At 51.5% G+C, this 13,455-nt stretch overlaps 1 protein-coding gene and 1 long non-coding RNA gene across 8 annotated transcripts in view; one reads left to right on the top strand and one right to left on the bottom strand.

Annotated features, from left to right (window-relative positions):
• Positions 1-13,455, top strand: part of RYR1 (ryanodine receptor 1) — a 118,452-nt gene that overhangs the window by 33,202 nt on the left and 71,795 nt on the right. For all 7 annotated transcript variants that reach the window (XM_060288636.1, XM_060288633.1, XM_060288632.1 and 4 more), the window contains 11 exons: positions 231-363; positions 1,178-1,338; positions 1,999-2,164; positions 4,191-4,277; positions 4,452-4,678; positions 6,255-6,867; positions 8,396-8,647; positions 8,991-9,191; positions 9,526-9,637; positions 10,885-11,031; positions 12,544-12,817. In XM_060288636.1, the coding sequence (XP_060144619.1) occupies positions 231-363; positions 1,178-1,338; positions 1,999-2,164; positions 4,191-4,277; positions 4,452-4,678; positions 6,255-6,867; positions 8,396-8,647; positions 8,991-9,191; positions 9,526-9,637; positions 10,885-11,031; positions 12,544-12,817 (2,373 nt within the window). The remainder of the gene's footprint in view (positions 1-230; positions 364-1,177; positions 1,339-1,998; positions 2,165-4,190; positions 4,278-4,451; positions 4,679-6,254; positions 6,868-8,395; positions 8,648-8,990; positions 9,192-9,525; positions 9,638-10,884; positions 11,032-12,543; positions 12,818-13,455) is intronic.
• Positions 5,497-13,455, bottom strand: part of LOC132593905 (uncharacterized) — a 39,873-nt gene continuing 31,914 nt past the window's right edge. Inside the window, exon 4 of the long non-coding RNA XR_009559943.1 lies at positions 5,497-5,813. This is a non-coding gene — a long non-coding RNA (uncharacterized lncRNA). The remainder of the gene's footprint in view (positions 5,814-13,455) is intronic.

The raw sequence follows: 13,455 nt of genomic DNA, 5'->3' as shown, positions 1-13,455 counted from the left end.
TCCCAGAGGCACCTTTACATCTGGATAACCCGAATCCGAAAGCACAGAGCTCCTCCACGGTGGACTATGCTGGTGCAGTTGGGAATTTCATCCCTCTAGAAGCGAGGCCTTGGGTATTAGAAATGAGGCTTATTTAGGATGGATGTGGAGGCACGAACGTTGCGATGGAGAGGGCTGGGGAGCTGGGCTTGAGAGTGAGTCTCGTGACAGCCTCTCCTCTCCACCACCAGGTTCTTGTTCAAGGCCAAGAAGGCCGCCATGATGACCCAGCCACCAGCCACCCCGACTCTGCCCCGACTCCCTCGCGAGGTGATGCCTGCTGACGACCGTGATGACCCTGAGATCATCCTCAATACCACCACGGTGGGAACCGGGGACCCTCAACTTCAGGCCCCCCCCTCCAGATTTCCAAATTTCATGCTGTAATCCCCAGTAATTGCCCTTATCTGGGGACACCGCAATATATACAGGAGACCACAAAATACAGTACACATCAATTTAACCCTTTGAACCCGTAAATCCATATAGCTAAGGGGCCTAAAAATTGCAGGGAACACAATGAAGCCATGGGGCACACTGATAGAACTCCCAGGGCCCCCCAAATCCCAGGGATAAACCAACATAGACTCGGCACCCCAATATTTGGGTTCACCCATATAAACTCAACACCCCAAACTTAGTAGCTATTCTAGTATATTCCTGGGAACCAAAATTCACAAGTATTCCAATACAGTTTGGGGATTCACCAAATCTGGAATATTTTCTGAGACAAGCAGCCTAGTGGTTAGGATCACGGGCTACCTGGGTGTCACTTCACGGCTCCATGTCTTCTCTGCTGTGGAAGCGCTATGGTTTCCCCATCAGTAAAATAGAGATAAAAAGTGTATCCGCTTGGTGTAAGGATTGAAGTGAGTTCATTTGTGAGCTATTATTTATTTATAACTTTGCTGTATAACCTGGGGAGGGACCCAAATTTGGGTGTATCACGAAACAGTCCCAAAGGATTCCCGAATCTAGGAATACATCAGTAAATACAGAGACAGAGGGACACAGACCCAGGGGGTCTCAAATCCAGCAACTTCTTGTTAAACTCCCAGAGGACACTGAGAATCCAGAGAAGTCAATTCAGAGTCTCAGGGAAGCCCACTGACCACCGGTCCCCCCTTTGCCTCTGCAGTACTATTACTCCGTGAGGGTCTTTGCCGGCCAGGAGCCCAGCTGCGTGTGGGTGGGCTGGGTCACCCCGGACTACCATCAGCACGACATGAACTTCGACCTCAGCAAGGTCCGGGTGGTGACGGTGACCATGGGGGATGAGCAAGGCAACATCCACAGCAGGTGCGGGCAGGGGCGGGGGCCGTGGGAGACCGGAGGTCAGCGCCGGGCACCTCCTCCTCCTTTCCTCCTTTTTTTTTTTTTGCGGTACGTGGGCCTCTCACTGTTGTGGCCTCTCCCGTTGCGGAGCACAGGCTCCGGACGCGCAGGCTCAGCGGCCATGGCTCACGGGCCCAGCCACTCCGCGGCATGTGGGATCTTCCCGGACCGGGACACGAACCCGCGTCCCCTGCACCTGCAGGCGGACTCTCAGCCACTGCGCCACCAGGGAAGCCCCTCCTCTCTTCCTGCTTGTCTTCCTCCCATGGCTCCTGCTCTGGGTTTTCCCTCCTCTTCTTCGTCCATTTCTTTTCCATTTTCTCCTCCTCTTCCATCTTGCCGTCCTCTTTCTAGTTTACCTCCTTTTTCTATCCTCTCGTCCTGCTCCCCTTCTCCTTCTCCTCGTTCTGGAACCACCCCTTCCCCCCACGAGCTTCTAAGAATTCTAGCTCCGAGGGGCTCAGGGTCTGGGGTGAGGGGTTTCAGCACTCAGGTCTGCAGGTGGCGGGCGTTTGGGGGTGGGGCTCTGAGTCATGGTATTCCGGGAGCTCAGGGAAGGGGGCGTCCAGGGTCCAGAGCGCCTCGGCTGGCGATCGGGGCACTGATCACTCCTGTGTCCTCTAGCCTCAAGTGCAGCAACTGCTACATGGTGTGGGGTGGAGACTTCGTGAGCCCCGGGCAGCAGGGCCGGATCAGCCACACGGACCTTGTCATTGGCTGCCTGGTGGACTTGGCCACTGGCCTGATGACCTTTACTGCCAACGGCAAAGAGAGCAACACCTTTTTCCAGGTAAGCCCAGCCCACATTCAGCAACTTAGCAATAGCATCCTCGTGTCTCAGCATCCCGGGACATCCCTCCCAGACACCCTCTGAGGGCAGACCCCAGAGAGACAGGATAAAACAGCCTCAGGACAGGCCAGAGCTGGGAGGTTCCTGGGAGACCACCTAGGTGAACCATTCCTCGAACTGACATCCAGAAAGGGGGAGACAGAGCAGAGCCTTGACCTTGGAGAGAGGTCCATATCCCTCTTGGGCTGGGTGATACCAGTCGCCACCTTTTCACCAATCAGGGCACATCCTGGGATGGGCCAAAATTCTAAGGTAGGATTTTCCTTTTCATCACTTTATTATGAAAGATTTCAAGCATACAGCAAAATTGAAGGAATTGTATCATGAATGCCCATATACCTACTACCACGAATCTGCTATCCATCCATTAATCCATCTAACTTTATTTATTTTATAAAACTTTATTTTGAATGGAGAATTTTAAAAATGCGCAAAAATAGAACAGCGTAATGAACCTCCATGTCCCCATTACACAGCTCCAACTAGTACCCACTCACGGCTAACCTTGATTCATCTTTATCCACACCCACTGGAGGATTTTGAAGGAAATCCCAGATATCGTATGGTTTGTCTCAGATATATGATACAGTTTGTCTCTTTTCAGTATGTATCTCTAAAAGATAAGGATTCTTTTAAAAAACATAGCTACAATACCACTGTTGTCTTAAAAAAACCCCAAGAATTCTTAGATATCACCAAATATCCAGCCCATGGTCAAACTTCTCTGGTTGTCTCCAAAATGTCTTTTTACTGTTTGTTTGAATCAGAATCTAAATAAGGTGATATGTTTTGGTTGGTTGCTAAGTCCCTTCAGTCTCTTTTCATATGTAGATTTCCCTTCCATTTTTTCTTTTTTTCCCCTTTGAAATGTATTCACTGAAGAAATCAGCTGTCTGTCTGGTAGAACTTTGCTCCTCAAAGTGTGGTCCCGGGACCAGCAGGCTCTGCATCACCTGGGAGCCTGTTAGAAATGCAGAATCTCAGGCTCTTACCCAGACCTGCCCAATCAGAATCTGATTTTTTTTTTTAAGAGGGCTTGAATTTTAGCTCAGTTATTTATTTATTTATTTATTTATTTATTTATTTATGGCTGTGTTGGGTCTCCGTTTCTGTGCGAGGGCTTTCTCCAGTTGCGGCGAGCGGGGGCCACTCTTCATCGCGGTGCGCAGGCCTCTCACTGTCGCGGCCTCTCTTGCTGCGGAGCACAGGCTCCAGACGCGCAGGCTCAGCAGTTGTGGCTCACGGGCCTAGTTGCTCCGCGGCATCTGGGATCCTCCCAGACCAGGGCTCGAACCCGTGTCCCCTGCATTAGCAGGCAGATTCTCAACCACTGCGCCACCAGGGAAGCCCCAGAATCTGATTTTTAAAATAAATCTCAGGGCATTCGTGTGCACACTACCATCTGAAGAGTGCTGGCCTAGTTTCCCACAGGCTGAATCTGGCTGGTGCACACCTGAGGTGTCATTTAAACATTTTCCTCTGTCCCCTGTATTTTCTTGTAAACTGGGGGATGGGTCCAGATTAGATTGGATTAGATTCAGGTTTGACAAGACTGCTTCACAGATAGTGGTGTTTGTTGTGCCAGAGCCTGGGTGGGTTTCTCTTCAAAGATCAGAGGGGCTGCAGGGAAAGGCAGTCAGAGGATGCTTTTTGAACTTTGAAGAATAAATAAGTGCTTGGGAGAGAAACAGGAATGGCATTCGTGGGTGGGGGTGGGCACGATGTGCGCAAAGACCCAGACGACAGGTTGCCCTGGGGGAGGGGGAGGAGGTTGGCCTCATTGGATCAGAGGAGGTGCAGCCCGTGAGCCACTTCAGGGCTCTTGCGGAGCCTCCAGCGCCTGAGTTTGGATCTGTAGACGCCAGCAGCATCAGGCTGGGGCAACTGGCTCCCGAGTCGGGGATCCAGAGTCAGTACCACCTCCAGTTCATCTCCTTCCTCACCCTGCCCTCTTCTCCCTTTCCAGGTGGAACCCAATACAAAGCTGTTTCCTGCTGTGTTTGTCCTGCCGACACACCAGAACGTCATCCAGTTTGAGCTGGGGAAGCAGAAGGTCAGGTTGCAGTGATGGGGCGCTAATGGGGGCAGGCTGAGGACAGAGGTGTGGGAGGTCAGGCTGGCAGAGCGGCTGAAGTGGGGGGAGAAATCCGGGAGGTCTTCCTGGAAACAGAGTGGCCGGAGGGAAAGGGTGGGGAATCCTGACACGTGCATCCCCCTGTGTCCCCAGAACATCATGCCGCTGTCGGCCGCCATGTTTCTGAGCGAGCGCAAGAACCCCACCCCACAGTGCCCGCCGCGGCTTGAGGTGCAGATGCTGATGCCCGTGTCGTGGAGCCGCATGCCCAACCACTTCCTGCAGGTGGACACGCGGCGTGCGGGCGAGCGGCTGGGCTGGGCTGTGCAGTGCCAGGAGCCGCTGACCATGATGGCGCTGCACATCCCCGAGGAGAACAGGTCAGGGACAGCCCCGGCGCCCAGGGGTGGGGCGGATACTGCAAGCGCTCTGGGGTCTGGATCCCACCCGGTGCCCCTCCCCACTACCCCGGAAGCCCCGGACCTACCTTACCATCCCCAGATAACACTCCAGGGGGCTCTAAATCCCTTTCAGCAGGCTCAGACCCACCTCAGGGGACCCAGACTCAGCCCAGGCATCCCCAGCTAACACCCCAGTGGACTCCAGACTCACCTACGGGGCTCCAAACCCATCGCAGGGAGTCCAGATCCACAGCAAGGAGACCACACAGCATCCCAGGGGCCTCAAGTGCACCTCAGAGGGTCTTGCACATTATTCAGAGAGGCCTGGAGGCGCCCCAGGTTCTCTTGGACATACCCAGGAGACTTTAGAGGTATCCCTTGGAGATATCTAACCCGCTCCAGGGGACCCAGGCACACCGGGCTAAAGAGTATTCACATGGATGACAGGAAAGCTTTTAAGGACTCTAAATGTGGCCAGGATCCCAGACTCACCCGAGGAAGAGGCTTCATCTTTCCTTTATTCACTGATTCGACAGATAGCTCTGAGCTCCTCCTGTGTGACAGCAGAATTCTAGCCTGGAGACACCAAACTCTTGTGAACGGACATTCTAGTAATGCTCTTGTATAACTCAGGGGACTCAGACCTGCCCAGGAGGACTCAGACGCATCCCCAGGGGCCTCAGACGCACCCATTTATTCATTTGTTCCTACAACAAATATTTATTGAGCACATACTATTTGCTAAGTCCTTTATTTATTTATTTATTTATTTTTGGCTGTGTTGGGTCTTCGTTGCTGCACGTGGGCTTTCTGTAGTTGCAGCGAGTGGGGGCGACTCTTCGTTGCGCTGCGCAGGCTTCTCATTGCGGTGGCTTCTCTTGTTGCGGAGCACGGGTTCCAGGCGCACGGGCTTCAGTAGTTGCGGCACACGGGCTCAGTAGTTGTGGCTCGTGGGCTCTAGAGCACAGTCTGGGTAGTTGTGGTGCACTCACTTAGTTGCTCTGCGGCATGTGGGATCTTCCCGGACCAGGGCTCCAACCCATGTTCCCTGCACTGGCAGGTGGATTCTTAACCACTGCGCCACCAGGGAAGCCTGCTAAGTCCTTTTTAGGTGCTGGGAATATAGCAAACAAACAAACAAAAGAGGCAGAAATGTCCTGCACTGGCGGAGTTTACATTCTGTTGGTGCTCAAATATAACCAGGGTACTCAGACCTGCCAGAGGGGGATTCAGACCCAACCTGGGATCCTAGATACATCTCAGGGTCATCAGATATTTCCCATGGACTCTTAGATCCCCAGAGTACCAGACCATCCCATGGAACCCAGATATATGTCAGGGAGCCCTCAGACCACTGAGTGACTTCCAGAACCATTAAAAGACTCCTAGACTCAGCTCCACAGACCTCACAGAAACTTGACCCAGCAGAACACTGGGATTCGCTGCTGGGGCCACCAACACTCCCCTGAGCACCTCTTTGCCTCTCTGCGGTCTGTGTCTGTCTCCCACCTCCTCTGCCTGCTGAGTCCCTGAATGTGGCCCATCTCCACTGCAGATGCATGGACATCCTGGAGCTGTCGGAGCGCTTGGACCTGCAGCGCTTCCACTCGCACACCCTCCGCCTCTACTGCGCCGTGTGCGCCCTGGGCAACAACCGCGTGGCACATGCTCTGTGCAGCCACGTGGACCAGGCACAGCTGCTGCACGCCCTGGAAGACGCGCATCTGCCTGGCCCCCTGCGTGCAGGCTACTACGACCTCCTCATCAGCATCCATCTCGAGAGTGCCTGCCGCAGCCGCCGCTCCATGCTCTCTGAGTACATTGTGCCCCTCACTCCTGAGACCCGTGCCATCACCCTCTTCCCGCCTGGAAAAAGGGCAGATAATGGTCCCCGCCGCTACAGCCTTCCTGGTGTCGGCGTCACCACCTCGCTGCGGCCTCCACACCATTTCTTAGCTCCCTGTTTTGTGGCTGCCCTGCCAGCTGCTGGGGCGGCAGAAGCTCCATCCCGTCTCAGCCCCAGCATCCCTCTGGAGGCTCTTCGGGACAAAGCACTAAGAATGCTGGGGGAGGCAGTGCGAGACGGTGGGCAGCACGCACGCGACCCTGTCGGGGGCTCCGTGGAGTTCCAGTTTGTGCCCGTGCTCAAGCTTGTGTCCACCCTGCTGGTAATGGCTTCCTCCTGCTTCCCTCTGGCCTGTTCTTTCACATTCCAAATCATCCATCCATCTGTACATACATACCTCCATATGTTCCCCTCCCATTTATACATCCAGCTACCCATTCATCTCTCTGTCCATATACCCTTCACCTTCCAACTTATCCTTCTGTCATCTGCTCATTCACTTTTCCTTCCATCCATTCGTCTGCCATCTATTCATCTGTTTAGTAATCACTTCCTTCTTTCCATTCATCCATCCAACCAACCGTCATTCATCCAACCTCCACCAGCCTTTCCATCCATCCACCTATTCATTCAAACATACCCCCATCTTTCCATCCAAATGTTCCTCATCTATTTATCCTTCCAGTCTCCACCCAATTATCCATCCATCCATCCATGTATCCATCTAACTTTCAATCTAGTTGTCCATTCATTCACACAACATCACATCCACCGTTTCACCTATTCATCCGTCCCCCTACCCATTTATTTATTAATCTATCTTTCCCTTCATGCATTCAACCATCAGCCTCCTTCCACCTGTGCATCCGTTCATCCACCCATCCACAGATTCACCCATTTCTCCATCTTCCACCTATCTGTCCATCAATCCATGCATCTCTCTATCCATATATATTAAGACCCATCCACGTACCCACAAATCCATCCAACCATCTACACCCTTTAATTCACCCATTCTCCATCCTTCTACCCCTTCTTCATTTCATGTACCCTTTCATTCACATGCCCATCTAATGACTCATCCATATATCCATCCATCCATCCAATTTTTCATACGCAAACCTATCCACCCATCCACATATCCATCCTACCCTGGTGCCTGGTTAGTTACCCATTTATCTATTTGCCCATCCACTCATTTACTTGCTTATGCATCTGTCAAACCATCTGTCCACCCACCTATCTATACATCATTTATCCTGTCATCCATCTACCCACCATCTCTTCTTCCACCTTTACCTTCATCTCTCAGTTCATTATCCACCCATCCATCCATCTCCCCATCAAACCTCTACTATTCCGTTTATTAATTCATCCACCCAGTCACCCAGTCCTCCCCCCGTTCATTCATCTCTCTCTCTTTCCCCACTATTTTTCCCTTTTATCTACATACTCTCCTTGCATCTGATAGCATCTTCATTATGTTGACTGAGAGCTAGCATATGCTGGGAGCTATGAGGGCCTCAGGTGTAGGGTGTGTCCTGTTACAGAGTAACAAATGCTCAAGCTTGGGAAAAAGGACACTTCTTGTGAAGGGAGAGGTGCGCATGTTTGGCTATGTAGTCTGGGCCACGTACGTGGGACACAGGGTGTGGATCTGGGGGGATCTTAAGGAGGATGGGTGGCAGGGCGGGGGTGGGGTGCCATTCCTGCTTGTAAGAGGAGCTGTATACAGCCAATGCAGGAATGAATCTGGCCTGTGCGGGAGAAACAGATCTGGGGAGTGAGGCTGGGTCTTGATTATGGAAGCCTTGCAGGCCACAGTGACAGACCCGGGCTTTGTCCCATAGGTGATGGGTATCTTTGGCGATGAGGATGTGAAACAGATCTTAAAGATGATTGAGCCTGAAGTGTTCACCGAGGAAGAGGAGGACGAGGAGGACGAGGAGGACGAGGAGGAGAAGGAGGAGGACGAGGAGGAAGAGGCACAGGAGAAGGAAGATGCAGAACAAGAGGAAGAGGAGGCGGCAGAAGGGGACAAAGAAGAAGACTTGGAGGAGGGGCTGCTGCAGATGAAGCTGCCGGAGTCTGTTAAGTTACAGGTGGGCTGATTCTTCCTGTTTTCCAGCCTCCCTCCCTCTGGGCTAGGACACACAGGGTCTGGTGGGGCTTGAGTGCGGACTTTGTCCCAAGGCCCTGGGGAGCTGTGGAAGGGCATAAAGCAGTGGAGTGCTGCTGGCTTTGAATGAGCTATCTGGTTTCCATGTGGGAGGTGAATTAGAGGGATGAGACGGTGGAGATGGCCGGCTTGAGGATCCAGGCAGGAGACAGTGGTGGCTCGACCAGAGCAGGGCTATGGAGTGGGGAGAGAAAGCAAGAAAAGTTTCAAGGAAGTCCTGACGGTCTCACCACCATCCCTCCTACTGCATGGCTGTCATCCCACAGATGTGTCACCTGCTGGAGTATTTCTGTGACCAAGAGCTGCAGCACCGTGTAGAGTCTCTTGCAGCCTTTGCAGAGCGCTACGTGGACAAGCTCCAGGCCAACCAGAGGGACCGCTACAGCATCCTTGTGAAAGCCTTCACCATGACTGCAGCTGAGACTGCCCGACGTACTCGCGAGTTCCGCTCCCCACCCCAGGAGCAGGTCCTCTGACCCCTGACCCCAGCTGGCCTTACTGTCTAAACCCAACCTCAACCTCTCCCCTTACTCTGATCACTGACGATACTCACTTAACCTCTAAATCTGAGCTTGACCTCTGACCCTATCCATATACTTATCTGTTACTCTTCTACCTCTCTCTGAACCAGACTTCTGAGTCACCGCAGACTGACCCTGACTCCTTTCGAACATTTAGTCGCCCAGATATTCTTCGCTAATGACCTTAGACAGGAACTCACGATAGGGTCTTTGATCCTTGACTTCAGAGTTCCTGCTCTGGGGTCTCTGACCCTCATTCTAATCTTTGACCTTCCCCTAGATCAACATGCTATTGCACTTCAAAGATGCTGACGACGAGGAAGATTGTCCTGTCCCTGAAGAGATCCGACAGGATTTGCTCGAATTTCATCAAGACCTGCTGACACACTGTGGTAAGAGAGGAGATCAGAGAATCCTCCTCCCAAACTTGCTCTTGAGACCTGTCTTGAAGTTTTCCTGATCTTAAATATCTACAGTATTCGTGCAGTACCTGTTGGTAAAATGAATGAGTGACTGAATGAATGAACATGTCAGTGAACAGGTAGATGATGAGTGGAAGGATATGTTTATGTGGGTATTTGGGTGGATGTATATGTGGACACATGGCTGTAGCTATAGCTGGATGGAAGAGTGTGTGAACTGATGGAGAGAAGGATGGCCAAATAAAGAAATGCGTGAAGAGACGGCTGACTGGTTGAATGAATGAAAAGAAGGATGGCTGGAGGGGTGGATGGCTGACCTCTATTTTTTCTCATAAGTCAGCTGATAATCTTACTAAGATTTTCTTATATGTGATGAGTCATTTTTCCCTGGCTGGCTTTCAAGATTTCTCTTTACCTTTGCCTTTAGGCAGTTTGAGTATGCTCTATCTAGGTGTGGAGCTCAATGAATTTATCCTACTTGAGCTGTTTTTGGTTTTTGCCGCACCATGAGGTTTGTGGGATCTCAGTTCCCCAACAAGGGATCGAACCCAGGCCACGGCAGTGAAAGCCAGGAACCCTAACCCCTAGGCCACCTAGTTTCTTGGATGTGTAGATTAATATTTTTCATCAAATTTGGGACTTTGAGGCCATTATTTTTCCAAATATTTTTCTGCTCCTTCCTCATCTCTCCTCCTAGGACTCCCATTATGCATCTGTTGGTACACTAGATGGTGTCCCACAGGTCTCTGAGGCTCTGTTAGTTTTTCTTCAGACTGGATAACCTCTGTTGTTCTACCTTCAAGTTCATTGATTCTTTCTCCTACCAGCTCAAGTATGCTGTTGTACCCCTCTAGTGTTTTTTAAATGTCAGTTTTTGTACTTTTCAACTCTGTATGGTTATTTTGTATATTATCTACCTCTATTAATATTCTCTGTTTGATGAGTCATTGCCATCATAATTCTCTTTAATACTTTAGACTTGGTTTCCTTTAGCTCTTTGAAGATACTTGCAATAGTTGATTTAAAAGACAAATGATTCAAGGAATGAATAAATGAACAAACATGAACATATAAAGAAACAAATGGACCCCCCCGTGAATGCACACATGAATGAGAAATGAGTGAGTGAACACATGAATGAATAAAGAAGGAAATGATAGAGCAGATGAATAAGCAAACGGATGAATGACACGCTCTCTCTTCTTGACCACCTCCAGGAATTCAGCTGGCGGGGGAGGAGGAAGAACCAGAGGAAGAAGCCACCCTGGGCAGCCGCCTGATGAGCCTGTTGGAGAAGGTACGGCTGCTGAAGAAGAAGGAGGAGAAACCGGAGGAGGAGCCACCTGCTGAGGAGCACAAACCCCGTGAGGACCGGGGCCACCAGGGATGGCACAGGGGTGGGCCAAGCAGCCCTGCGCTTGGGGAGTTTCTGGGTCCAAGACAGGCCACCAGGAGTAGCCCAAGGGACGGGTGGATGGGTATTAATGAGAGAGGAGGAGTGGAGAGAGGGGTGAGAGGGGAGGCATGCTGGAGGCGTGGCCCCGAAGTTGGGGCTGCACAGTGTGTGTGTTGGAACAGTGTGGTGCATGGCGGCCAGAGCAGAGGCATACATCCAACCTTGGGATGGGGCATCTCCTGCACCACCATGGCTTCCACGTACTTGTGGCTTTTCTTTGTTTTTCCCTTATTTCTTGGTGAAATGATTCCTATGCTGAGGGCTTAGGAAAGCAGTCGTGATAAATGTTGGGCCCATGGGTCATTAGGCAAACTAGATATTAACACCATATAACAAGGAGAGAGTCCCTAACATTGGTGGAGGGTTTATTCTATAACATTCAAGAAATTTTATTGGGCCAACTCCGGGCCAGGCACTGTTGGTAGGGCCAGGGAACGTAATAGGGGGAAGAGTCAAAGTCCCTGCCTTCAAGGAGTTTAGAATATTACAAAAGATACCAATATACATATACCATAATGTCAGATGGCCACACATATTAAGAAGAAAACTAAAGCTGAGTGAGAGGAGAGAGAGGGACAAAGATGGAGAGGTTGGAGTGGGGGAGTGAGGTATGCAAAGATCTGGGGAAAGATGATTGGTACAGATGGAACAGCCAGTGCAAAGGCCCTGAGGCAGGAAGATGCTTGGTGCGTTTAGAGACCAGTCTGGCTGGAGCAGAGTGAGCCGGAGGAGAGGTACAGAATATGAAGTCAGAAGTGATGGGTCCAGATCGTGTAGAGCAGATGGAAGGAAGGTAGGACATGTCACAGGTCATGAATTGACACCATCATTCAGTGCCAGTGCAGGAAGGTTTCTCCTGACCCTGAGACACAGGAGACATCTGTCTTCTCTCCCAGAAATCCTGGGAAGAAAAAGGGTTGGGAGAGAAAGAGAGACAGGGAGAGAAATGGATGCTGGATATAGAAGAGGAGAGTCCTGGGGACATCGCCAGGGAAAATAAAAAGAGTTCATTTTTGACATAATTTTCAGATGACACCAAAGTCTTCACAGTTTTTCTTTGTGTCTGTTGTCTCCCATGATGAAAAATCAGCAGTGTTTTTACAGAACAAATGGAATTACCACTTGCACTTTCAAAGGCGCTCAGAATAACGCTCTGGTACTTTGCAGTGATACAAATGCTTTTTCCTCCTAAAGCTTTTAGGGGGGCACTTACGGTCTGGGTATAGGGTGAAGAGGATAGGGAGACTCCTAGAGCCACAGAGCAAAATCTGCCAGAATCCGCCCCCTCCTGGCAGGGGGAGGGCGGGGGGTGGGTGGTTAGTAACTGAGAAGCCCTCTGGAAAGAGGGGCGCCCTCTGTACCGTTTTCGCTCAAGGCCCTGGCCAGGAAGAGTGTTCCTACCCTTGTGTCCCCTTCCCAGAGTCGCTGCAGGAGCTGGTGTCCCACACAGTGGTGCGTTGGGCCCATGAGGACTTCGTGCAGAGCCCCGAGCTGGTACGGGCCATGTTCAGCCTCCTGCACCGGCAGTACGATGGGCTCGGGGAGCTGCTGCGTGCCCTGCCCCGGGCCTATACTATCTCACCCTCCTCCGTGGAGGACACCATGAGCCTGCTTGAGTGCCTTGGCCAGATCCGGTCCCTGCTCATCGTGCAGATGGGCCTCCAGGAGGAAAACCTCATGATCCAGAGCATTGGGTGAGGCCCCGCCCCTCCCCTGACGCTGCACGTCCCCGGGGAAGGGAGGGGAGACCTTCCGGCTCAAGCTTGTCCACCGGCTCACGTCCTCTGGACGCAATAATGTGTCCTTCCCTACTTCTGCTCCATCCTCAGGGGGGTGTGCTCCTCCCAGCAGCTAGCCCATCTCCCTAGGTAATGTCCACCCCCCCCACCCCGTTACCTCTCCACCCACCCCTGGGTAACAGCTCCTGCTCACCTGTGACTCTTGGCTCAAGATGTACCCTCTTTGAACTTCGGTTTCTTCATCTCTAAACTGGGGAAGAGCCGCGCTTATCTTGAAGAGTTGTGGTGCGGCTTCAGTGAGCTCATGTAGCGGTAATAACAGTAATAATAATTATGATAACAATAGTCTTGAGCACTCAGTGCCAAGTGAGCCTCATTCATTCACTCAGCAAACATCTATTGAGCACCTACTGTGTGCCAGGCCCTTTCTAGGCACTTGGGGTTACAACATGCAACATGATAGAGATCTCCGCCCCAGGGGAGCCCACCTTGGACCCTCTGGTTTCCTTGTCTGTGAAAGAGGGATAATTTTAGTTCCCGCCTCCCAGAGTGGACATAAGGATTGAATGAGTTCAGATCTGTAAAGGGAGCGG

This window comes from Globicephala melas, chromosome 19 (assembly GCF_963455315.2).
Source record: "Globicephala melas chromosome 19, mGloMel1.2, whole genome shotgun sequence".
Lineage (NCBI taxonomy): Eukaryota > Metazoa > Chordata > Mammalia > Artiodactyla > Delphinidae > Globicephala > Globicephala melas.
Note: the sequence above shows the minus strand (reverse complement) of the source record. Positions and strands in the feature narration are given on the sequence as shown.